The sequence below is a fragment of the Rhinolophus sinicus genome, chromosome 13, assembly GCF_057876585.1.
Source record: "Rhinolophus sinicus isolate RSI-liver-muscle chromosome 13, RSI-T2T, whole genome shotgun sequence".
Classification (NCBI taxonomy): Eukaryota; Metazoa; Chordata; class Mammalia; order Chiroptera; family Rhinolophidae; genus Rhinolophus; species Rhinolophus sinicus.
Window position 1 is genome coordinate 45,536,759 of NC_142513.1, and position 26,799 is coordinate 45,563,557.

The 26,799-nt window shown below is 47.8% G+C and overlaps 2 protein-coding genes across 5 annotated transcripts in view; one reads left to right on the top strand and one right to left on the bottom strand.

Moving 5' to 3' along the window:
- The window catches only part of APMAP (adipocyte plasma membrane associated protein), a 39,513-nt gene extending 28,743 nt beyond the window's left edge, over positions 1-10,770 (top strand). For all 4 annotated transcript variants that reach the window (XM_019716782.3, XM_019716783.2, XM_019716784.2 and 1 more), the window contains 4 exons: positions 984-1,158; positions 1,736-1,870; positions 2,327-2,519; positions 8,610-10,770. In XM_019716782.3, the coding sequence (XP_019572341.1) occupies positions 984-1,158; positions 1,736-1,870; positions 2,327-2,519; positions 8,610-8,819 (713 nt within the window). In that variant the 3' untranslated portion in view covers positions 8,820-10,770. The remainder of the gene's footprint in view (positions 1-983; positions 1,159-1,735; positions 1,871-2,326; positions 2,520-8,609) is intronic.
- A 2,919-nt stretch (positions 10,771-13,689) lies between these two features.
- Positions 13,690-26,777, bottom strand: CST7 (cystatin F). The gene is made up of 4 exons (XM_019716787.2): positions 26,333-26,777; positions 16,651-16,823; positions 14,373-14,489; positions 13,690-14,185 (listed from the first exon to the last, which is right to left on the bottom strand). The coding sequence occupies exons 1-4, from the start codon at positions 26,400-26,402 to the stop codon at positions 14,108-14,110; spliced, it is 438 nt and encodes a 145-aa protein (XP_019572346.1). The 5' UTR covers positions 26,403-26,777; the 3' UTR covers positions 13,690-14,107.
- Between the last annotated feature and the right edge of the window lie 22 nt (positions 26,778-26,799).

The window sequence follows — 26,799 nt, forward strand, 5'->3', positions numbered from 1 at the left end:
AATCCCTACTCATGACTGCATTTGGTCAGTACCCTAATTTCCTCTGGCGTTTGTGTTTTAGCCATGGGGCTCAAGAGGATTTATTTTGAGGATGTTCGACCTTCTCTTTCCATCTTTATTTTTCTGTATCTTTCTTTATGTCTTGTCTTCCACCTCTCAGTCTTCTCTTTCATACTTCCCCTTCATCTCTGTCTTTTCATTTTCTTCTTTCTCCAGTTCCTTCTCCCGTTCTTCTCCCCTGACTGGTCATGACATCAACTTGACCAGTGGTGTAACATTTGCTGTATGTGCTTCAGCAGGGGAGGGTCATGCTATGGAGGAGTCTGTTATCATGGATGGTACGTGGGGCCCTTGGCTCAGGCACCACAGATCGACTACCTGGGTGACTGGCTGTGTGACTATGCAAGTTACTTAGCCTCTCTGTGCATACTTTCTTCATCCATGAAATAGGAATAATGTAGTTGCCTGCCTCGTGGGATTGTTGTGAGGGTTTAAATGATATTATACATGGAAAGAGCTTAGTACTCAATAAATGTTCATACTACTATTTAAAAAACTTACTACTACTCTTATTTCTTTATTTAAAAGCAGATAAGTGGAACATTTTATATTTCTCTCAGTCAAACACATAGAAAAATTGCCTTTTACCTAAGACTCTTAATAGATTTTTAAGTCAGTTGGTCTCAATAAAAGAAAGTTCCTTATCCTTAGAAGAAGGGTTTTGCTTTAATGAAGTTAGTCTAAAAAAATTCATCAGCTAACAGATGAAAGAAAGGAAAACACTGTTTTTTTACTTTAAGAAGGAATAAGTCTTCTGACACATGACATGGAGAAGCTCATTTTAGTTTTTCTTTTTAACAGGCTAATTAATATTTTTAAATTATTGAGATAAAGTTCTTAGAATAAACGTAAGTCTCTCTCTCCCTCCTTTTTGTCCTTTTTTCCTTTCTTTCCTTTTTTTCCTTTCTTGCTTCCTCCTTCAGGTGAAGTGAAACTGTTGCTGTCCTCCGACACACCTATTGAGGGGAGGAAAATGTCCTTTGTGAACGATCTTACAATAACTCGGGATGGGAGGAAGATTTATTTTACGGATTCTAGCAGCAAATGGCAAAGACGAGATTATCTGCTTCTGGTTATGGAGGGAACGGATGATGGGCGGTGAGTGTGTATTTCAGATCTTTTGCTCAGTGAGCTCATCAATCAGGCGGGGTAATTTCAGCAGAGCTGGTTACTTCTAGGAATCATTGGAGTGTTTCTGAGCATATTTCAGCATTTCAGATAGAACCTTAATGGCTTCTGGAAATAGGTGATGGATGTAACAAAACAGAGCAAGATGGTCTTACTTTCTCTTTGATGAAATGAAATTAAAATAGGGCAATCCATGTAAGGATGTGGTCTAGGCAGTCTGGGAGAGACCTACAGGCAGGCCTGGGTTTCAGGTCATCCCTCTAAAGGGGAACTTCTGTGAGGCTGCATCCATGGTGGCCCCCAGGTCAGTGAGAGAACTGACTGGATGTTGTCTAGAAGAGGATGACTAGGGCTGCCCTGGATGGGGAAGGCCCCTCAGGAGCCAGCCTGGAACCAGGTCTGAGCTGAAGACCACCAGGGGCTTTGTCACTCCGGTGTGAGGCTGACTTCCCTTCTGTAGGTCCCTGTCCAGAGGGGAGCAAGGCTCCAACCCAGCAGGGGGGTCGTGGGTTCTCCCTGTGTGACCCTTTGCTGTTGGCACTGACAGTCTGCTAGAGTATGATACCGAGACCAAGGAAGTGAAGGTTTTACTGGACCAGTTGCGGTTCCCTAATGGAGTGCAGCTTTCTCCTGCAGAGGACTTCGTCCTGGTAGCAGAGACAACCATGGCTAGGATAAGAAGGTACGTGTGGTATCTACTGAGCTGTCACTGTTCACCAGAGTTCATCATTCCTGGGATGGGTGTGGAAATATCTATTGACAGAATCTGAGGCGTAGCAAGGCACCTTCTCCTGTATGTAATAACAATAAAAGTCAAACTCAAGGATGCCTTTTCTTTCTCCCATTTCTCAGCCTATCTGAGTGTCACAGTCTGCAAGAATCTTAATTTAATGCTGACTGTGCATCCCTGGTCCCTTTCACTAACGGTGGGTCTTGGCCTGCCCCACCCCTCCAAACTACGTCTAGCTAAGCCCAGGGCTCCTGAGTGCCTCTTTCAGCAGCTGGTCCTTTGTTCATGATGGACATGTTTATAATTGTTTCCATAAACTTATGGATCCAAGACCAATTTGGTGCTTGTCTAAAATTTTTTCTTAAATTGGGGGGCTGCTGCTCACGCCTGCTTGGGTGAATTTTTCAGATTCTACGTGTCTGGCCTGATGAAGGGAGGGGCCGACCTGTTTGTGGAGAACCTGCCTGGATTCCCAGACAACATCCGGCCCAGCAGCTCCGGGGGTTACTGGGTTGGCATGGCAGCTATTCGCTCCAACCCTGGGTTTTCAATGTTGGATTTCTTATCTGAGAGACCTTATATTAAAAGAATGATTTTTAAGGTAACTGAAAACTATTAATTCCAAACACTAAAATGAAGATGTATCTAATTATGATATTTTTTGAACTTTATAGCTCTAAAAATTGTAGTTCTGCTAATAATGTAATACTTTTATTGTCTTTAAAACACTTTTTATTCTTCACCCTGACATGTAAACTTAAACATTTAGACCCTTTGATTTTTTTCTTCTGGTTTCCTGGTCTGGGTGTTTTTATCATCACAGCATCATGACCTTTCGGGGCCTTTACCCTGCCTGTTAACCTCGCTCTTCCCACTCTGTGATGGCTGTTTCAGACCTTCTTCCCTCTCCTCCAGACCCTGTGATTTGGCCCTCCCTTCCCTGCCAGCAGATGACACTGCTTCTCTTCAAATGGTTATCAGGTGTGTCTTCCTGTGGCCACACATATAAACCCACTCACCTTGGGCCCCTATTCCATCCTGCTTCCTTTTGCCCTCTCAGAACCTCCTGTCAATCATCTGTCTCCACAGGAGTCTGCTTTTTGACATCTTAGCACACCAAATTCTTTTCCATTAAAAAAAATCATCCTTCCTCACCATTGGCCAGCCACAGACCCTTCAACACAGCCTCTAACCATTCATCATCCTACCCATTTTGCCAGTGACTTGAAATGCCCCGAATATACTCAACGTGTTTTACACTGGGGATAAATAGGCACTCTGTCATATAGAAATCTTATTTTCCAAAAAGCTTCCTTTTACAGGCTGAATAGATATTTGAAATTGATATTGACTATTTGAATAGATATTAAAATATTTATAACTTAAAGTCCTGGAAGGTACCAGCTAGTAATTACTGAGTCCATACAGTGCCAGGCCTTGTGTCTGGGCCCCGGTGAGAGGCTGCATGCATCTGCTTATTTAGGCTGGCCTATGGCCTTCAATATTGTTCAGTGGGTCACTATGGAAAATTCTGATCTGTTCAGAAGTAACACATCCCTCCTCTTTGTCTTGTTGGCTCCAGAGCCAGCACCTGTTCCCTTTGGAAACTAGGAGGAGGCAGAATGGTAGGGTGGGCAAGGAGAGGGGTTTTGAAGAAGGCCAGACCAACTGTGAGACCCTGGGCAGATGACCTGGGCTCTCTGCCTAAATTTCTCCATCTGTCAGGTGGGAAGAAGAATAATAGTATTTTATTAGGTGCTGAAAAATGAGAATACGCACATAATGCCTTAGCCAGGTGTAGTAAGTATTCAATTTCTATACGTGTTGGTTTTTCTATAAGGATGTGATCTGTTGGTGATGGGTGTTTGTCTCTCAGTCTCTCCCGATAGAGTATGTGCTCCATCAGAGTAGGTATTTTTTTCTGTTTAGTTTATTTGCAGCACTAAGAACGGTATCTAGTACACAGTAGGTAGTCAGAAGTTATTGTTGAATGAATAAGTGATTATAGAATTGAGACTGTAAGTATGAGACCAAGCTGGAATGGCAGGATGTGTTCTGGGTGATGGAGAACATGGGTGGGGTGCCTGGGGCAGGAGAGAGCTCAGCATCAGTGTGTGACCTGGAACATGGCAGATGGAGAGCAGGTGGGAGAGGTGGGCAAGGACCATAGGCCTTATAGGAGGTTAGATTTTATTAAATGGCAAGAAGTGTAGAAAGAACTTTTTTCCTGAACTATCTGCAAGTAAGTTGCTGACCTGAGGCCCCATCATCCTCAGATACTTTAGTGTGTTTTCTATAACAAGATCATTCTCCTTCATGACTAACTGTCCAAACAGGAAATTCACATGGATACATGCAACTGTCCAACTCATACACCCTATTCAGGCTGCGCTTGTTGCCCCAGTAATGTCTTTTATGAAAGAGGATTCAGCTCAGGATCGGTAGTGGCCTCTAGTTGGCCTGTCTCTGTTCTCCTTCAGTCTGGAACAGCTTCTCAGCCTTGACCTATTGGAGGATTGCAGGTCAGGTATGTTGCAGGATTCCCCTCCATTTAGGTTGTCAGGTGTTTCTCGTGGTTAGATTCAAGATATGCTTCTCTGGCAGGGAGATCACAGAAGTAAAGTTGGGTTCCCCGTGTGTCTTGTCAGGAGGGGCGTGACGTCATTGTGTCCCATGCTGATGCAGTGTTCATCACCTAATCCAGGTTAGACTTCTCCACTGTGAAGTCACTCTTTCCATTTGTAATTAATGAGCATTTTGTGGGGAAGTATTTTATAACTAAGTAAATATCAGTGTGATCTCATGTTTGCCTATTTTACTCAATGGGTTATATAATCTGTTACCATCATTATTTGGATGCTCAAATTGTCCAGCTGTAGCCAGTGAGAGCCCCTTCAGTGTGGCTCCTTGACCTTCGGACATGTCCCTGTCATCCTTGGAGCGGTTCCTCACTTCCTGGCACCACATTGTTCAGGCTCATCTTGTACTTTCCCTGCCCCAGCTCTGGAATCAACCATTTCCCCACGGAGCCCCAGTTCCTTCTAGAGGAGATCTGGTGCTAAGTGTGCACATTGCTTTTGGGGCGTCTCTGCTCCGAGACCCCCCTCAGTGGACAAAGTGGGGAATGTATGCATGTGTAGTCATACATATAAGCATATATACAATGTACATACACATGTTGACACCTGTATTTATTTATCATCTGTTTATTTAAATTGAACACCATAATGTCTACTTCTAGTCCAGTACCACAGGATTTATTCTAGTTTTCTCCCTTTCCATATTTGCACTTCCCTTCTCTAATATCGAGAAAGCTGGGTTCCAGTATCCTTCATACCTATTTGGTCAGATTCCCCAAATGTCACCTATCTATAGCCATTATCCTCTATCACATGACCCCTTCTAGGGCTCTAGCACTCACCCTGGGCCTTCTCCCTCCTCTCGACTATGTGCAGGGGCCAGCCTCTTTTCTCAAGGGCTCTGATACCTTCACAAGCTATCCCCCAGGGAAATACCCTTCTCATCCTGTCTGGGCTCTAAAAACCTGTGCCAGGCCACCCACTTCAGGGACATCGTCTCAGTCTGCTTGAGCTCTGACACCATACTTTGTGCCAGTGTCCCTCTCTTCTCCGAGTATGGCCTCTCCTTCACCCTGCTGAGACTGATTCCCTGGTCTAGGCCACTGCAGTTTCCCTACTCTGCATACATGTGCCCTGCTCAGCCCCACAAGCCACTTCTTGCCTGAATTATTTGGGAAGGGAGTGATATACAACAAAGAATGTTTTTAAAAGATAATTGCAACTGCTATGTGGAGAATAACCTATAGCAGGGCTCCACTGGCTTGTGGAGCCTATGTGGAGGTGTTTGGAATGGCCAGGAGAGGTGGTGGGCAAATACCAGGGTGGGGATATTACATGTATAGCAGATGATAAGACCTCACAGTGCCGGGCTCATAGGGTTGGAGAGAGAGAGATTAAGTGTGAGGGCTGAATTCCTGGTGTCAGCAGCTAGTGTCAGGGGCCCTGTCTCCTGAGCTGGGGAGTCAGTTGAGTTTGAAAAGTTGTTAGAAAGTCCAGGTGGAGATGGGTCCTGCCTGAGTAGTGAGGAATTTAGCATTGGGCATCGGAAATAGAGATAGAAATTTGAGAGTTCTCTGGGAAAGTGACTAAAGTAATAAGAGGGGATGAAATATCTCTTAGGGATAAGATGGAGAGAACAGAGAGGGCAGGACGTATGGTTAAAGGGAGGTGCCTTATGGAGTATTTTGAGTTATAATGCAATTTTGATCAATCGCTATAGAACCTTCCAGAACACAATCAACTTATATGTCTGCTTGAACATTTCCAGTGACAGACATTATTCATTGGACATTTGTAATTGTGTGGCTATTACCCCTTATATTAAGGGGTAGATATCTCCCTACTAATTTTCATTCATTGGTCTTATACAGTGGTGTCCTTTGTCATCATTTCCTACCTGGTATCCTTCTACTCGGCCAGAAATTTTATATCTCACCATCTGTTTTTTTTTTTTTTTTCTTTCTTTCTTTCTTTTTTTTGCTTAAAACCCTTCAGTAGACCCATGTGCCCCTTGGCCTGGCTGAGCCAGGGGCTAAGCTCCTAGAGGCTGCCTGATAAGCATGGGGGTATCTGATCTTTATCTACGCTGGCTGCAAGGAGAGCTGAGAGTCGTTGTGTCTCAGGGCAGAGACATGTTCATTTAAATTGCCCAGGATTTTTTCTTTTTTCTTTTTATTGGGGAAGGAGAACAGGACTTTATTGGGGAACAGTGTGTACTTCCAGGACTTTTCTTTTTTTTTTTCCAAGTCAAGTTGTTGTCCTTTCAATCTTAGTTCAGCTTCAAGTTGTTGTCCTTTCAGTCTTAGTTGTGGAGGGCACAGCTCAGCTCCAGGTCCAGTTGCCGTTGCTAGTTGCAGGGGGCATAGCCCACCATCCCTTGCGGGAGTCGAACCGGCAACCTTGTGGTTGAGAGGACGCGCTCCAACCAACTGAGCCATCCGGGAGCTCAGTGGCAGCTCAGCTCAAGGTGCCGTGTTCAATCTTTAGTTGCAAGGTGCGCTGCCCACCATCCCTTGTGGGATTCGAGGAATCGAACTGGCAACCTTGTGGTTGAGAACCCACACTCCAACCAACTGAGCCATCCGGGAGCTCAGCGGCAGCTCAGCTCAAGGTGCCGTGTTCAATCTTAGTTGCAGGGGGCACAGCCCACCATCCCTTGCGGGACTCAAGGAATTGAACTGGCAACCTTGTGGTTGAGAGCCCACTGGCCCATGTGGGAATTGAACCGGCAGCCTTTGGAGTTAGGAGCACGGAGTTCTAACCGCCTGAGCCACCGGGCCGGCCCCTAGATATTTTTGCTTTAACATGAACCACTCTTAGATCTCTATCATTTGTACCTTGCACATTTGAGATATCTTAAACCTTGTCAGAAGACTTGGTGTTTATTCTGGTTAGGTTATGCTGGTTTTAATCTGGCATTCTGGGGTTCACATTGCTCTAGGCCTTGGCCTCATGTTGTGTCTTTCTCAGATGTGATTTGTGCTTCTCTGTGTTCAGAGAAGCACCTACATTGCAGGTGTGATGAACATTGCATGAGGGCTGTTGGACAGCCACAGTCCTTGTGCTGGGTTAGCCTTGCCTTTTCCATGTAAGTGACAGGAAGCTCCTTGGCCTGATCTGCACAGGGGGTGGGGGCAGGAGCCAGGGAGACCTGCTGTGGGACAGGCTCTGTGCTGGGAGTGGGGAGCTGGTTTAACCTGGCTCTGCCCTGTTACTGGTGGAGTCGGGCCCTTACTAGATGGTGAGGGGCTGTGGGGTCTATTAAAAAGTAATATTCAACTGAGTAAATTTTAAAGAGCTTATTGGCTTTATTCATTGATTCATGAACTGAGCAACATCCAGTCTAACGAATAGAAAGGAGATCCAAGGAGCTATACAAAATAACTTTAAAAAAAAAATTAAAGTTTATTGGGGTGACAATTGTTAGTAAAGTTACATAGATTTCAGGTGTACAATTCTGTATTACATCATCTATATATATCACATTGTGTGTTCATCACCCAGAGTCAGTTCTCCTTCTATCACCATGTATTTGATCCATTTTACCCTCATCTCCCACCCCCCCACCCCCCTTACCCTCTGGTAACCACTAAACTATTGTCTGTGTCTCTGAGTTTTTGTTTCTTCATTTGTTTGTCTTGTTCCTTTCTTGTTTTCACGGCTTTTTTTTAATTAAAGTTTATTGGGGTGACAATTGTTAGAAAGTTACATAGATTTCAGGTGTACAATTCTGTAATACATCATCTGTATATATCACATTGTGTGTTCGCTAAAATGAGACTTTTACAGGCAGAAGGGAGTGGGAACAAGGAAGGTCCTACTAGACAGAAAGTTTGATTATTGCAAGGTCACTTTCCTTTAGGGAACAGCAGGTATCTGTGAGGCAGATGGCCTAACTAGTGCTGATCAGGCAATTCCTGATTGACTGGCTTAAGATTCCATTTCTGGGAGAGCCGAAACTGTAACTGAGTTAAATCTTGGTTTGGTGACGTGGGGCTTACCATCAGTGACTCCATTGTGGACCTGTTGTCTTGCTTTTAACAGGTCGGATCTGCTCACATCATTCGCTTAGTCAAATGGTAAATTTTCCTCTCACTGTGCTTCCCTTCCAGCTGTTTAGTCAGGAGACAGTGATGAAGTTTATGCCACGATATAGCCTCGTCCTAGAACTCAGCGACAGTGGGGCCTTCCGGAGAAGCCTGCACGATCCCAATGGGCAGGTGGTCACCTACATCAGCGAAGCGCATGAGCACGACGGGCATCTATACCTGGGCTCCTTCAGGGCCCCCTTCCTCTGTAGACTCAGCCTTCAGTCTGTTTAGCAGCCCCAGTCGCAGCCCTAATCATGCCTGTACCAGGAGTTGCCACACTTGAGCACCATACCTGATCTAGGAGACACCGTGGACACAGCCCTTCTCACCTGCACTGCTGACCCTTGGAAATGTGGTATGACCCTGCAGGCATGCAGGCCCGTGTGGGACAGCCCTCACTTGGGTTTGACTTTGCATTTAGAGGGAACCATCTTAACATCTGCCATTGGGAAGATAAGTCCATGTAAGGCCATTTTCTCTTAAAAAATTCTAAGTACAGTAATTTTCTAGGACTTAGGCGACATCATATACTTTCAGCAGGCCTCAGGGTTTGGTGGATGGAGCAGTAGATCCCTGTCCAGGGATCTTGGTTTAGCTACTGGCTCTGTCCTGCCAGCCTCAGTGTCTTTATTATAAAACACGGTAATGCCTGTCTTGGGAGGGGCACAGGAAGGGCAAGGATTGTGCAATGCAAAAGTGCACAGATGCCAGCAGGTGCAGCTGTGCAAGCACAGATATTAGCACTGCATTCTCTAGAGTTGTGCAGGCCCTTTGTCTCTGTGCTTTACCTCCCATCGCTCCTACCCTCCGTCCTACTCCAGCTTGTACCAGGGGTTTTTTAAGGCTCCTGAATTTTGTCAACCATGTAAAGGCAAGGACCTGAGGAAGTGCATAGGAAAAGCATGTTGATTCCAACAATTCAGAGAGGACTCACTGGGTTTCTCTCTGTGAACAACCTACCACACAAATTGAATGACCCAGCAACTGGGTGAATTTAGGGCAGTCCTGTTTACACATCTTTGTTTCTCACCTCTAGACTCACAGAGATGAATAGTGCACGTGTTAATGTCATATTTGCTCAAGTGCCACAAGTCCAAAATTGCTGTATGTCTATACACTGGTCATAATTTTGTCAGGGAGATCCATGTAATAATGATAATTAAATGAACTTTTATGCTGATTAACTTTTTTTGATTGTGCTGCCTAGGAGTTTCTTCTTTACTTTAAATACAATTATTTTAACAGTGACTGAAATTTGATTCCAGCCAGTGTTGATATGAGAATTGTTTTGGCTAGGATCTTGTTTTAGGGACAAACAGTTCATCCAGTTTTCTCAAGACCTCTCACAAGGCATCATCTGGCCTCAGGTCATTGCCTCTCCTCGTGCCTCCCAGTGTTGATTCATTCTTGGGCAAATTGATAATACACTGCTTTCCTGCTTTCCAACCTACAAAATGGGGTTAATATCTGTTCTTTTTCTGTCCTAGGTGAACAATTTCTGCCTCTGGTATAGTTTTTAAGAACTTGACAAAGACAATATTCTAAATAGGTAATGATACTAAAATTCAAAGAGGATTGAGAGCTGTGGTACAATCTGAACCTTTGGGTCCTGTCTCATTGGCTGGCGTTCATTCCCTTCACTGCTTTTCTGAACAGTCGGCCCCCAACCCCATGCTCTGGTCTGGCCTCATTTTAGGGGAAGAAAGTTGGGAATGGTCAGCTCATCTTGTGTCACTCTCCTCAGGCTGGCTTGATGTGCAGCAACAGTAGGACGGAGTCAAAGACTGGCTTCAGTCTAGTTGATACTAACCCATACAAGAATAATAGGGTAAAACCCAATCATTCCGCCACAAAAACTAATTTAAATGTGCTATGCCTAAATAAGTCAACTTCTTGATTGAGAACAGAGGGTTTTGCTTTTAGTGCTTAATTTTTACTGTTACAAAGAAGCTGATAAATTGCTTTTCATAGTTTTCAGCAAAGGAGTCTTGATTTGACTCAGATGTTGGTTTTCTGTCCCAAAGTGTCATTTCCTGTTTTTTATTTGGTAATTTGCTATGGTGAGGTGCAAAATACAGCCTTATTAGGTTTAAATATGATGTGCTTTTGTTGTGAACAAAACAGATTTGTTCTAATGTGAATTGATATCATGGTCTTAAAATTAAATCAAATGGTTCATTCACTGTGTGCTTCTTTATTATCTATTATAAAAACTCTCAGAATTCAGTTATTGCCTTTTTAGGACAGAGGTCCCTTTTGAGATTTTTATCAATATATACTTGCAGAGTGGCCTACAGTTTTTTCCTGTACTCTGACCTTTTAATGATGCAAGCAGATAATGGCCTCGTTTGCAGATAGGAACGGAGGCTGGTGGAGAAATGAGTTGCCCAGAGTCACAGCCAGCATACAGCTGAGCCAGGATCTGTGCTGCGACTGTGGAATCTGCTGGGGAAGCTGGGAGACACGGAGGAGGTATGATGGTATTGCAAGCTCTGTGGTGGCCACCACCCAGTCTGAGGGTCAGATGTGCACATCAGAGTTCTTTTGGATGCCCAGGTCTGTGGGGCAGCCTGGGCATCAGTGTGGTTTAAAGTTTCACAGGTGGTCCCCGTGGGCAGTGGTTGGGCATTCATCACAGCCTGGGCCCATCAGCTACCTCAAGAGGGGCTAGGCTGGGTGGACATCTGGAGCAGGGGGCAGTATAGCTAAATCCCTGAGAGTCTGTGCAGCTGGTGTGATGTAGAGGGGTTTTGCCAGGGGAAAGCTCTATAACTTTCAGGACAGGGGCATCCGTTAGAATTTTGATCGTTGGGGTGGTTTGTTCAAGTTTGAGAAAGTGTTTCTTTTTGGTCATAGTGCTGGTATGTTTTAGAATCATGGGTACTAAACTTTATATTTTCTCAGTCACAGTAACATTAGATGATGGTACGGCTTCCTTCTGAGTCACAGTAAAGCTGATGAGTTTTCAAAAACATAGAATTGGGTTGGCAATATAGGACTTCAGGTTATCACTGGTTGACATCCAGCGGCTGTGGTAAGGTGCACCGTCTCCATCTGTCTGAATCCATCTCAGGGCTCTCTGGCAGTTCCTTCTCAGGTAGGGCTTCAGTATGACTCTGGAGAGAACAATCTCTTACAGCGGTCAGAGTTAGGAAAAAAGCGAATGGATCTGGCACAGTCAAGTGCTCCCAGTGTCTGCAGGGCCTACTCTCCAGGCAGTTAGAGCAACGTGTTTACAGTGTTTTGGTTGGTAGATGCGAGACTGCAATGGTCAAAGGTGTGCCAGCTGCTGGCTTCCAAAAATCAAGGTAGCCTCACACTGGCTTGCTACCGAGTCCTTTTGCTTCTGGTGTCAGCATGGCAGGTTTAAGAGTTATTTAAAGATAAGCATGTACTCCTGTGAGGTATAATATATAAAACAATTTGGGATTCGGGGTAATAGAAGGTGCGTATATTATAAAGTAAAACTCCCTTCCACCTGGAATTCAGGGCCTGAGGCTCCTATGGAGGGAAGGTTTACAGAAGCCTGAGGTTGGGGACACACAGCCAGCTGGCTTCTGTGGTGGCTGGTTTGCCTTAATTCTAAGACTTCTCTTTGTTTACTTTATAGCAGGGGATGAATACCTTGTCCCAAATGATGTTTTGAAAATTGTGGGTATAGGTTAGTGTTTAAATCTGAGAGTTTTGAGATTGGAATTTGAGGTTTCCTCCCTCCTAGGAGGGAAGGTTAGTCAAGGCCTCCTGGCTGGGCAAATGGCAGGGAGTTCAAACGCGGATCCCACAGGGGTGCTGTGAAGCCACTGTTCCCTAGAGCTGCCTGTGCATTCTCATTTCTGATGCTGTATGTAAGGTCAGTGAGGGGTGGCATCTGGAGGCCTAAGTAATTTTCAGGACAGGCCTGGACTAGATGTGCTGTGTTCCGCATTTAAATGTAAATGAAGACTGGGAGCTCAGAGTTTGGGGTCATTTCATTTGCTGCATCGTCTTATATAAATCACAAAGGCCCCCTGGAGCTGTGTCCGCATCCCATCTGGCTCACACTCCTGGTGCGATGTTCTTGACATCTTGTCAATGTATGGGCTGAACAGCACTGGGTGAGCTTTATCTTCATGAAAGGATTGCCTGCAGGGGCCTTCGGAATCATACGATAGATTAAATGTCTTATGGCATAGTTGCCACCACTCACCCTGAATTAAATGACCAGAAGGAGGTGAATCAAGGCAGAAAAAAAAAGGAGGACTTGGAATTATAGTTACTCTCATCACTGAAAGAAGCGTCATTTGGTTATTCACATTGATCAAGTTTATGACAGCACACTAAATTGCCATACTTAATGCAGATTTTCTCTCCTATGAATCATCAAGTCCATATTTTTTAAAGGCAGCAACATATTTTGTATTAATGCATAGTTTGAAGAGGGCCTGGAGAGGAAGACGTCCAGTGAGGGGCCGCTGCGTTTTCATAAGGCTTACTGCACAGGATGTCTGGGGATCATCTCTAAGTGAAGCCCCAGGATTCTCCAACTTTTGGCAACTCCTTGGCTTGTGCTCTGTGTTCCAGCCGTCCACTGCTTCCAGTGCAAGTGCAAGGCCTGTCTTTTACAAGGCCCCCAGGCCTTCCAGACCACAGCACTTTCCTCTTTCCCTTGTGCCCCCAGTGCAGCATATCCACCCCTGATCTTGTCTTCCCTCTCCTGGGTAGGTTTGTGGGGGGTGCTCCCTCTCCTGGGTGGGGCTGTAGGGTGTGGTCCCAGCACTCCATCCCACCTCACCTGTCTAAGCACAGCTGTGCATATGCTGAGCATCAAAGGCAATAGAGAGACTTAGGTGGACAGCCCACAATCAGAAGAAAGCACAGCTGGAGGGTGAGCATCCTCTGTGGGGCATCACCTCCCCTGCCAGTTCATGATGTGGACAGAGGCTGGCCTGTTTCTGGTTGCTTTGGTATGTTGGAGCCAGAAGTTAATGGCTGGAAAAGTATCGGGGTGCTTTATGGCGGTAACTTAGACTGGTCAGACCACTCAGTGAGGGGGACCCCTCACAATCTCACCTCACCTTCCTGACTCCCTTTAACAGGTAAAGCAACACCCATTACTTTGAGGTCAATTCTTTATTCATGTTTATTCAACCACAAAAGGTGAAGATACTCAATAGTAGACTTAGTCCCTCTGCTCAGTGCTGTAACTATTCAGACAAAAGGATGGATCTCTGGGCTTTCATCAGGGACCTGGGACCATGGGATAATCAGGCGGGGACCACTGGGTAACTGGGTGGGAGGGGCTCCCTCAGAGGTCGACAACCCAAAACATTCTCATTGGAGGACTCAGTCCCGTATGTTCAGACCCTGTGTCCAGGTGCACAGTATCAGGAAAATTAAGTTTAGAAGATAATTCAATGTATTTAATCTAGTAGCTTCCATCCCAGCTACTCTATAATGAACCCATGGGCACTTCCATTCTGCTCACTGGGAGATACTATTTCAGAAGTGACAGCAGCTGTAGTATTGCTGAGAGGCCAAAGTCAGTGACAATGGAGAACAGTTACCTTGAACCTCTGGAGCCAGGGGATGACCCAGATTTCAGAGTAGCAACTGAGAGTCTGAAACAAAGAAGAGTACCTTGAGAATTACGCTGCCTGTTACAGAGGCCACCTGCCCCACCGAGGCCACCCACCCGAAGCTCTGCAGAGTTCCCAGTGCTGCTGTCTGTGGGCTGTGCCTGTGTGTGTGTGTGTGTGCGCGCACGTGTGTGCATTTTCCTTAGAAGGTGAGACCCCTTTGTTTTACCTGCTTTAAGGTGTGGTTGGTTTGGAAGTCACAGTTGTCCAGACTGGGGTGATTGATTTTCTTGCAAGTAGTTCTGCCAATTTCCACATCAAGCATGTATTTCAGGCCTTTCACTATCTAAAGAGAACAGAGGGCAGGGTCTGGGTTACTTGGTTCAGGTCAGAAGGGACGGCAGCTCTTCTGCCAGCAGGAGGTGGCATGAAGACAGGTGATAAAGATGCCCTGATGGGATTGGTCCATGCCCCCTGGAAAAGGAGTGAGTGGGGGAGAGGGCATGTGGAACTTACCAGAACCTTCCCCTGCTTCCAGTGCAAGTGCAAGGCCTGTCTTTTACAAGGCTCCCAGGCCTTCCAGACAGCACTTTCCTCTTTGCCTTGTGCCCCCAGTGCAGCATATCCTGTGGGAAGGAAGCCTGTGGCTGGACCCCAGACCCCTCCTTTATCCACTCATCTTCTCATTCCTGCTCAGGGACCTAGCTCTTGGTCCTGGGGGGCGAGATACAGGCTCTGTGTCCTGTCTTAGGATATCTCCTTCCTGCCTAGAACTTTCCATCAGGAGGGCAGCACACTAGGATTGCCCTGGGGTTGCTCTGGCCCCTGGCCCCTGGCTAAAGGTGAAGTTCTACCCCCCACCCTCAACCCCATGCCCTAACCACCCACTGGTGCCTGCCCTGTGTGGCCTTTACATGTGATGAGTACAAGCAGGGTGTTTGCTAGCTCCCCTTACCATTACTGTCAATGGTGTGGGTTTTTTGTGTTTTTTTTTTTCAGTTTCAGAATAGCCCTCCTCTACTTGGATATGGCAGCAACCTGGTTCATTCCTTTCATTTGTGGTCTCAGAGGACTCGGAGAAAGAAGTCCTCAATTTTCAGTCATAGCCCCACCAAATATCAAGTGAAATAAAGCCCCCAACTTCACTGAGGTATAATTCCCACCCTCAAAGGCCCTTGGGCACTGGGCACAGGGCATCTCACACTTGCAGCTTTCCTGCAGGAGGCCACAGCCTCACCTGGTCCCTGGGATTCTATGCTTGGAGTGATGACATTTGGCTATTTACATGGTAAACCTTATACAGTGGCACTTTAGTTTTTGAACATAATCCGTTCCGGAAGACCGTTCAAGTTCTGAAACGTTCGAAAACAGCCGACAGCTCGGCCTCAGGATCTTGCACTCAGCGGAAGCTGTGTGACATGTTCGACTTCTGAGTCGTGTCCGAAAACTGAAGCATTTACTTCCGGGTTTATGGCGTTCATAAACCAAAATGTTCGTCAACGGAGACGTTCGAAAAATGAGGTGCTACTGTAAAGCCTTTCCCACACCAGACTGTCTTCTACAAGATGCTTTTCTAATGATAGAAACACACTACTCATAAAAGGTTTGCAGTTACCAAAAAGAATAAAGAAGATAATAAAAATCAGCTATAATCCTGTGACCCAAAGACAACCGACCACTAATAGTGTGTAAAGACTGTCTGCATCTTGCCTCCTTCCCTCACCACTACTCATTCATAGGAGTGTGTGGATTTTGGCCAAAGTCAGCTTCCCACATCCATGAATTTGCGTTTGGCTGTATGATATCCTCGGTTTTAGCAAAGGCAATGACTGCCGGGCAGCTATCTCTTGATTGTGCTTCATCTCTGTTCTGCATCCCTTATCCCAGGCTGACCTTTTGTTCTCAGTACACAGATGAGCAAGGCCTACTTTGCCCTGTAGGGTTCCCTCTAGGAGAGGGAACACTGAGCCATCTGTGTGACGACTTCATAGCGTGTGACATGGGGGTAAGGTTAGAGGAGGTGGGGTTTATGTGTAGGGAACGAGGTATATCTTGGGCTAAGCTCTGATGTGAAAGAATAAGGCCCAGGTGGGGAATGTCAAGAGGTCCCTTGGGGCTGCATTGTGGTGAGGGGGTAGATAGGGGTGGGATCCTGGGTGGGGGCATCTCTGGCAGGCGGTGTAGTAGGCCCCTCTGAGAGGGCAGCACCTGCATCAGTTTGGTTCCTATGGCCTAGCTTCTAGTTTCTCCCCACTGGCAGCCTTCTGCATGCCCACCTCTGGTCCCTGTTCTGCCCCTGGTGCTACTCCTGGTGGCTCTGCCCAGGAGAAGCTGGTTTCAGTAAGAGATGTCTCTAGGACTTTTTGCTCAACTCTGGTGACATTGATTTGGGTTGCTCGTGGGCTATCTGGAGCTATTGCTGTCAGCCACATGGCTTGGTCTGTGTTCTAGATGGTCAGGGCATTAGATGGTTGGGCTCCTCATGGGACAGGAGCCCAAACCCTTACCTGGACCAGAGCTCTGCTGATGTGGGATTCCTTGAACAAGAAGGTGTCATTCGTGCAGTTGTTGAACCTTTCAACACTGTGTCTGGCCGCTTTGAGGACTCCTGGGTCATTGGTCTTGATTGTTTTGGGAAATCCTGGCTTTACACATGAGTTCAAGATCTGGGAACAAAAATCTGAAAGAGCAAAACACAGAACCAGAAAAGAACATTGCTATTAGTGGAGCCCTCGGTCCAAGGTGTCACACCTCATACCTTGGTTCTCACTTCTCTCTGCTCCCAGTGTGGCCCCCAGCCTGTCCAGTTCTTTGCCCATCTGCCCTTCTCTCACCTGTCCACCCTCCCCAGCCTGTCTAGCCCTTGCCCCACAGTGCATTTCTTGTGTATCCCCATGGTTGTCTCTTACTGAAGGCTGAGGACCAGGTGAGGTAGGTGATACAATGATGGATAAGACACAGTCCTTGTCCCCTGTCCCGGCCCACACAGCCTCCTTCAGAACCCAGGATTATTTCCCTAGTTTATTACGTGTGTTAAAGAAAACCGGAACACGTCTGAAGGTGGCGGAGCCTCTGGACAAGATGCAGCCTCAGGGTGTTAGGAGAAGTTGCTCCAGCTGGATTTCCAGGCTGCCATATGGCCCAACCTCTCAGCTTGTCCCCAACAAGTGGACCGTGAGAAAGTGCCCAAAGGCCAGTCCTACCTTCTCAATTGTAAGGACGCTGCTGCTGTCCTCTGCCTCAGGGACTTTCGTTAGAACCCACCCAGCTTCCAGGCCCCACTACCAGGTGCCCACACTCGCCAGGCAGCACCATAGCACCTGGTACCCCTCATGTGCTGCCTCCTTGTGCACTGTTTTGGGTACAAGTCTGAGGGCAGGGCCAGGCCTGGAAGGCTTTATTCCACATAGCTGCTGTAGGGAGGGAGGGAAGGATTTCTTTTACCATTTCATGCACCTTTTGTCCTGAGGAGACCCATATTTGGATGGGGGAAGCAACATGAGGGGCTTCTCCCCGACCATCACATACTCCCTGCCTCTGACAGCCAGACAGAACCAGGGACCCCGATACCCCTCCTCTGTTCTCCACGTCCTCTGCTCCCAGCTCCCACAGTAGCAGAGCTCAGATGGACCCAAGACCTCTCTGAAGAAGGACCTCACTTTTTACTCCTTTATCCAGTTCCCCATGGGGTGAGCCCTCATCCTGTAGTTGCAGGGGATTCAGAAGCTTGTTTTCTGGAACTCACATTCCATCAGTAAACAGGCAAGAAAAATATCAGAGCAGTGAGTGAGGAAAGGCAGGAGCTGTGCAGGGATCTGTTTGTGGGTACGGAGAGTCTGACAGCCAGCTGTGGGCCATGAGGCAGAGGTGTCCCAGGGGTCGGGACCACAAGGCCAAAGTTAGGAGGGCATGGGGAGAGATGCTGAAAGGCAAGGCTGCTCAGGTGTGGGTGTGTACTAATTCAGGTTACTTTGGATTTTACTATAAAGAAAATATTATATTGGTGCAAACATAATTGCGGTTTTTGCAATTATTTTTAACCTTTTAAACCGCAACAACCTAATAGGAATGTCAAAACCCCACAGGCTCTTTATAGCAACAAAAGAATGGTGGCCTTTTCTGGTTGATGGCTCATGGATGAATTTGTTTGTCAATTTTACTACAAAGGTCATAGACTACATGTATCAAAATAACAAAAAGTTAAAAGTTTGGGGAAAAAAATCTAAACAAATTGAGGGTAGGGAGGATGGGGCAGAGGGTTTCTAGGTCTGTGAACTGCTCCTCGTTACTAAGACTTTCCCCCAGATTTTCATGAAATGCTAGCATGCCAGGCATAATTCCACAAGGCTGTTACTGGCCCGGTCAGCAACTTTATTTTGTTAATTAAATGGCATGTTCAGCTCCTCAGCGGGATGGCTGGTGTCAGTTGCTCTATAGCTGAACATGGTTGTGGCTGCCATCTGGGCCGGTGCAGACAGGGACGTTGCATCCTTGCAGAGGGAGGTAGGTTTAGCATGTAGCAGAAGTGCCCGAGCAACAGGAAGTGGAGACTTGGGGTGTGTGGGCAGCAGCAGCGCTAATCAGACAAGCTTCCGGCTTAGAGATTCTTGCTGCATTATCTTAGAGAAGATAATGGTGGCATGGGAAACAGACTTTTGGGGGAGTCAAGGTGGTTCCCTGGGTTGTGAAGAAATCAAAATTTAGGGAGGAAAACAGCAGCATGAATTCAACAGAGCTTAGGAGTTTTAATAGAAGCATTACTCCCGGGACTGGATTGGATGTCCCACTGGGGACAAGGAGTCTCCCACTCGTGGGCACTGATGGAAGGGGGCTGAGAGAAGTACCTTTTACCTTGTACTAGAGGTAGGATTAGAAAGGGCCAATGGGATGACGAGGCTGAAAACTGGAAACCTGAACTGCTCAAGGATTTGCAGCCAGCAGAATGGGGACCTGTGTGGCTCTGTGCTTACTATGGCCTGCCACTAAGGCTGTGCCCAAGAGCCCAGGGGACAGAGCCCTTGTGGGAGGGGGAGGGGAAAAGAGGGGAAAGGCTTTATAGCTGGGTTCAGGGTCTCTGAAACAGACTGTGCTGATGGTCCCAGGCTGGGGTCAGTCAAGCATGCTGGGACATTTCCCAGGGGACTGGCCTGGGCTACACTGGTCATAGCAGAGGGTAAGAAGAGGGGGACGGAAGCTCAGCTCAGTGAGGAGGGCTTGCCAGGGTGTCAGTAATCTAATTAGCTTGAAGTGAAGGGTCTCAGAGGAGGCCATTTCTGTTGCCAAGTAAGGTCTGCATGAAGCCCTACCTGGAACCAGGATGCCTAACTGCATGGTGTGTACATGAGACCCCCACTGAGTATGAGAACTAGGATGGTGGGCTGTCTGTCTGGCTGGTGTCGTGTAGCCTGCCTGCAGGGTCTCCTCTCCCCTGTGGGATGTACAGTGGAAGGAGGCTGGGAATGGACAGAGAAGGTGAGAAGTTCTATGACCCTGGGGGGCATCCTGCTATCTGGGGGGACCCACACTGCCTGGCCGACCAGGACTGCCTGGCCAATATGTCTTCCCTGGTTCCCTGATTCCAAAGGCAAAACATCAAGACTAAGCTCATGATTCCTCTGCAGGGCTCTCTATGCTTTAGCAGCTCAAAAGACCTGGCCCTTCCCAACAGAAGGTAATGACCAACTGCTGGTCCAAGTTTTTCCCAGAGCTTTGTCCCCTGCCAGCGCCCTTTGAGGTTCTCCTTTGTAATAATCCAGGTCTCAAATGACATCCCACAAAAGCTGGCCTGAGGCCTTCAGTTGACGTGTCTGAAGATGGAAGCAACAAAAACTGCTTCTGTCCCCTGAGTGCCAAGAGCTGGGTTGATCAGGCTGCGTCAGGCCCTGAAACCTTCATTTCCCGGCTTCCCACGTGGCTCTGATTCAGACGGTGCTGGGAGGTCTCCTGGCACCTGTGCACACTGATGCTAACACTGGGGACAGGGCTCCCCCTGGGATACCTGTGTTTACTGACCGTAGGAAGATAGGTGTGGATTTCAGTTTTAACAATAAACTGTTTTGAAAAACAGCTTGGTTTCTGCTCATCACTGTAGTCTACACAGCAGAGAAAGAAAGAAGCCCCTCAATGGACAGGATCGAGTCTCCAGTTATTACAAGGTCTCCCATCCTCCACTGTGGATTAATATATTTATTGCTTTGTAAAAATTACATTTATTGCCTTTTCTGATTATAAGCTTACCTATTTTTGGTAGAAAATTTGAAAAATATAGAATAGTTTAACAAAAATATTAGAAATCATTATCAACATCTTCAAGGTAACCACTGTTAACTGTTTTTAAATAAAATGTATTACATTTAATTTTGCTTGAATTTAGCAGAATTAAAACAATGAAATGAAACTAGGTGTGGCTGAACCTCAGATGAATGTGATGTTAGTTCCTAAGTGATTTTGATAAAGTTACAAAAATGTTATGAAAAATATTGAAGTTGGTTTATTTTATTGAACTACATATTTCCTAAACTACAGGCTTTAAGTTGACACGGGTCCAAACAATAAAAGCTCCATTTTTAATTTTTTAAAAAGTTGAGAAGTCAAACCTATTTTTAGGATGATTCAATAGAAATTAACAAGAAGGACTGATCATGAAGTAAAACATCCCAAAGAGGGGACTCCCCTTCAGGGAAGAAAACACACAACCAAGCGGGTGCTGAGCATATGGTGAGGTCCCTGGACCCCAATCCGAGAGCCAGTCCCTCCTTACCATTATCCTCTGGAAGGGGACTTGGGGTTTGTGCTGGGGAGCTGAAGTCTGGGGGAGCAGGAGAAGCCTTCAGTTCCTTTTCCTCACACCTCTGCAGTGGCAGTGTTTGCATCCCCACTCTATAGGTAAAGAAACTGAGGCCTCAGAAGAGTGCAGGGCAGGTTTAAACCCAGATTTGACTAATTCTAAAGACCACGTTCACTTTCTCATTCGAGAAGTATTTTTTGGCAGCGATGCCAAGATGACTTTGAGACTGGGAAGTCCACAGCACAGGAAGGGAGGAGGTATGCAGACCTGGGCTGGGCAGATTCCAAGAAGGTGACTGTAACCTGCACATAGAGCGCTGAGTGAAGGGAGCTGGAGGGAGGAGACCAATGAGAAAGTGGTGGAAATGACCTAGGTGGGGAGGAGAGAGAGCTGAGTGTGGAGGCAGAAGCCACAGTACTTAGCAGGAGGCAGGTGTGGGGCCAAGAAAGTCTGTGACTCAGACTGGTGGCACCATGATGGCCTGGGTGATGTGCACTGAAAGGACAAACGGGAGGAGCAGATTGGTGAGAAGAAACAAAAAAGTCTTCTGCAAAGGGCCCATGATGGGGTGGGGACAGGCCACGCATAGTTGGAAAGAAGTGAAGTGCCTCCAAATGAGGGGCGACTCCCTCGCTTGCTCCTTTGCCCCCTGCCACCACCCTCACACCTGCACCCCCACCCACTGCCTCCCAGGACAGCACAGAGAACACATGAAGGCCTAGGGCCTGATCCTCGGGAACTGAGCCTCACACAGCCCTATCCACAGTCAGGTGGGAAGTGCGGGTGATGTACCCAGAAAGGAGAGAAAATGTGGGGATTCGCTCCCCACTCTGGCTCTGCCAGACCAGCTCTGGAGCAGAACTTCACAAAGGACCCCCTTACTGCTCGTAGGAAAGAAATTGCTCTTTGGCTGGTCTTGAAAATAACCTCAGATGGCAGGAGATTTTGGGGTGCAGGGAGGTACAACTGAGGGAGGATCAAGGCCCGCCCCATCAGGGTCCCTTCCCTGAAGGGGCCAAAGGGCCAGGGAGGGAAGATCAAAATGACCTCGGGGCTGGGCTAGGTGCTGAGCAGGGTATGATGTGCTTGTGACAGAGGTGCCCCTTTTCCCCTTTCACCCCACCCCCCGGACTTACAATTGTAACAATAACAGGGGACAAGCACAGTTTGTAGATGCAAAGTGCTGAAAGACTTGGAGGAGGACAGCTGAGTTCCAGCCCTTAGGACATCAGGATGCCGGCCAGATTTTTGCCTGAGGGTGTGGACTCCTGCCTGGGCAAGTGCAGATCATGTCCTCAGACAACAGGCCCTAGAGAGCTGGCACTGAGACTCAACATGTATGTAGGAGTCAGCCACAGGGGTGCTGAGGTGTAGACCCTCCACACCTGCCCCTGAACAGCTCAGACTTGCTGCAGGAACCAGGACAACTAGGGGCTGTGCTGGCTTGCACCAGTGCATCCCTGGGCCATCCTGTTTGTACAGTCCCCTCTAGTCACAATCTTCCATGTATCAAAGATGTCTAAGCGTCTTCTCTTCCTGGTGATCAAAATGGGAAGCAAAGCTTCAAGGAAACATTTTGATTTGTCTCACTTAAAAATGTAATTTTTCTATACAAATCACAAACGATTCCTGCTCCACCATCCTGTTCCTGTTCCTGTTGCATCTCCATACCCCCTTCTTCAGAACTGTGACACTGATCCTGAATTTGCTTTCAGCATGCCAGGCTCTGCAGGACATCCGTGTGGGCACTGCCCTGTCTTTTCTGAGCTGAAGACTTCATTTATAGGCCTGCTAGTGTGTGTTGACTCTTAGGGAAAATAGCTAAGTTTCAGTCAAATCCTCAGGTGAGCAGGCGACACCAGCCTGGGGACACTGTAAATAACCTGATTATTAGTTGTAGCAATAGTTAACTGTTTCTAGGTAGATTAAAGAGGCTATAATCTGCCCTCAAATTACCATGAACATACATGCAAATGCCCTATAAGATATGTGGGACAAAGACTTCCTGACAAAGAATAGTTAGTAAAATGATCCAGTAGCAAATGTTTTTGATAAACATCCCTCAATTTACTTTTCCGAAAAATTTAATATACGCTGGATGCATGTCCAGTAGGGGGAACCAGAACCTGGGACATTGACCACGTGTCCACATCCTGAAGCCTTATGGAGGACCAGACCCTTTGGAGAGAGCTCCTGTCCCCTTGGACCTGTCCTGCTCCATCCTGTGTGCTGTCCTACTTGTGGAGGGAAAGGGGGTGCTCAGGGAGGTTGGGGTTCCCAATCATCTTCCTCTTTCAGGAGTGTTCTAGGTGCAGCCTGGGAGGTGGAGGAAACCCCAGTGTGTGAAACTATCCCTAAGAAGAGAAGCCCAGGGTCCCCAAGAGCCAAACACTGGCAGTCCATGCTGGTGACCTACCTATATCACCTGGGGGTGTTTTCCTCTAGGTGGCTGCTTGGGCTTTCCCTGCCAGTATCATGGAGCCCTTGTTGAGGGCAGGGTGCTGGGACCTTTGGGGAGGTGGCCCCCATAGGGCCCCTGCTCCTGGAGCTCACAGTCTGGTAGGCTGGGCCTAAGGACTGGAGTGGTGGGTGGTGCCTGTCAGTCCACTTTCTGCCTATCTGGAGATGTCATTCTGAGCCCTGCGCCCCTCTGCTCCTCTCATACGACACCAAAGTTCAGTTGGTCAGGGTGGTTGACATTAATTCCATACCCCTCCCCCCCCAGCTATGTTCTGGGGGCTCTGAGTAATGAATAGGTCCATCTTTTTGAGGATGCATGTGTTCTTCTGGCACAAACAGGATGCTGGTTAGTCCTGGCCTTAAGCCGTGGGGACATTCCCGTAGTTTGAATCCCAGCTCTGCCTCTCACTGGCTGTGTCGTTTTGGGCAAGCTGCTTAACCTCTCTGACCCTTTATGTCCTCATCCACAAAATGGGAGTGATATTGGCATCGACCTCAGAAGGCAGTGGTAAGAATATACAAGATGTAACAGATAAAGCTCTTATCAATAAATGGCATGCAATAATGTCACTATTATCAAGTATTATATCAAATATTCAATATGGCTACAGTGGGGGTGTCTGAGGGCAAATTGGTGTCCTCCAGTAGAAAAAAAAATCTCAAGATGCAGAGAGTGGGTTAATAGCCCCCATAGACTCATACACAGCCTGTAGGAGTTCCCAAGGCCCCTCCCCAAGATGCAGGGACTACGTAGACCCTCCCCTGCTGCAGGTGGTCTCTGGGTGTGACAGGTGCTCCCAGCCCTTACTACTGGTAACCGAGGACTTATGTCCACTTGCAGGTAGAAGTGGTGCCTGCCCTCTCAGTTGTACTGAGATTTAATTATTCATACTACTGGCAATTGTTTCCTAAATTCTTTCTACTTTCTTCAGCTTCCTCCCCTAACAAAACAGGGATAGTAGTATCAGCATTTCGTGAGGAATCCTTAGCTGACTATTAGTGCCTTTTCACTGATCTGATTGCTGCCCCTCTGCTTATGTTTCATACTGGACAGAGCCCTCTCCAAGTTACTGCCCTGTCCACAGCTATGCCTGCCCCATATGGAAGTAGAGAAGGCCTCTCCCCGTGAAAGCCCTTCTCATCAGGCCTGGGCAATCCTGTCAGATCTGCTCTCTGCCACCAATAGAGGGTCCAGAGTCCACATGCACATGCTAAGGGCCTTGGGGCACAGAGACTCCCTGAACCTACTAGCTGTGGGGCCTAGAGCTTCCCTAAGTGTCAGTCTCTTGACCCATGAAATGGGTAAATAACCCATCCCCCTTGGGCCTTGTGAGGCTTGACTGCGGTAGTCTCAGAGACACTCACTAGGCCAGAGATGCTGGCAGACACCAGCCCTAGCCCTGTTCCTGAGTATGTGCAGTGCTGGCAGCCCCCATACTATACCACCCCACCCCATCCTACTCCAGCTTCGATCCTTTCTGGTGGTGCTTCTTCATTTGACAGATGACAGCCCCGGTGAGGAGGCCCCTCTGGTGGTGGAGCAGAGACTGGAAATCAACCCCATACCTGGTTCTATCCACCCCCTGTCCCATGACTCCCACAGCCTCTCCCTTGCCTCTTGAAAACAGATTCCGGACTCTTCCCGTGGCGGAGGGGTTGGGGGGAGGTTTCAGGGACTCTGAGGGTGAGCCATCTTAGCATCTGGCTTCTCACCACACCCAGAAGCTAAATTGCACCGACCTAAATGCAGAACCCCCAGTAGTTTCTTCTGCTGAGCCCTTCAGAACTTAGGGAATTGCTTCATCAGTTTCCTCAGCCCTTTTGTCTGCAGTTGAAAATTGAAAAGGCCTTCTTTCTCAACCTGTTAGCTCTTCTGGGAAGCTGCACTTAGCCACCATGTCACACTCACCCCCCCCCCCCCCCCCAACTCCAAGTGGCAGTGACTCATCATCTCATTTTGAGGCCACCTGAACAGGGGCCTGGGGTCCAGCAGCTATCACTCCTTCTACCTGCAAGTGGACATAAGTCCTCGGTTACCAGTAGTAAGGGCTGGGAGGACCTGTCACACCCAGACCACCTGCAGCAAGGGAGGGTCCACACTGTCCCTAAATCCTAGGGAGGGACCCTGGGAACTGCTGCAAGCTGTGTCTGAGCCTGTGAGGGCTATTCACTCTGCATCTTGAAATTTTTTTTTCCAATGGAGGACACCAGATTGTTTCAGCCCTCCAACACCAGCTTGCTTCCTTGTTGGTCAAAAGAGGTGGGGTGGCGGCCCTCCATGTTTCAACCAGCATTCAAGGCCTATGATTCTGGTGCTGGGAGGGCACCTCCAGCTCCACTAGAGTGTGTGTGTGTGTGTGTGTGTGTGTGTGTGTGTGTGTGTGTGTGTGGCGGGGATGAAGGAGGAGCAGGGGCCAGGCGCTCACTGGCTGCTTGACTTGGGCAAGTCACCTACCCTAGCTGTGCGGCAGTGCAAAGGCCACATCTCCCGTCCTCCCCTTCCTCCCAGCCCTGGCCTGGCAGGAAGGATGATGGTGTCTGATCATCAGAGTCCCTTGAGCCAAGTTACAGGACAGCAGCCAGCAGGCAGGACAGATGAGCCATTAGATAGAAACCACCTAACCATGTGCATCCCTGTGATCAGTCCCCACAGAGGGGTCATGGGGAGTCAGTCTTTGGCAGAAGGTCCTGAGGCTACCACGCTGGATCTCGGGAGAGGCAAGGAACAGAAGTCACCTCCCTCATCCTCAGGTAGCCCTCAGATTCCCATCCCTGAACCCCGTGAAGGCAGCTGCAACCAGCACTGGGGCACTGGCTGTCCACTGGGGCCAGCGCAGACAGGAACCTGCCTCCTGAAGGAGCTCAGGGCATACCAGGCCTCAGTTGGGCATCTCGGTACCGTACCTTGGAGCGGCAGAGCAGAGGGGAGACCCTCCTCTTACCTGCAGAAGGGCTCTCCGTGGTGCTCAAGATGAGGCCGTAGAAGGCAAGCAGCGCCTTGGCGGGCTGCATAGCTGGGCGGAAGGCAGTGCCTGCTGTGGGCCACTGGGTTGGTGCTGGGGAGTGTGGGGCTAGGGTGGGGGCTGCCTGCCTTGCGGCTGGGCAGGGGTGGTGGTTTCTTGCTGAATCATTTTGACCAGAAGTTCTTCACCTCCACATCTGTCGGCTACAAAGTCAACCACTTCCTTTATTAAAGTTTCCAAAGTACGATTCTTTGCAAGGAGAAGAGGCAGAGAAATGAGACCTATGAACAAAACCGCTGATATCTTCTACTCTTGAAACACATATAGAAGAGACATTGCATTAAAAAAAATTAGCAGGGATTTTCAAAAGAAGAATCACTTGGATTTCCTTCTCCAAACCATACTTCGCAGGCCCATGCCTACAGCATTCTGAGGTCCTGAAGGGC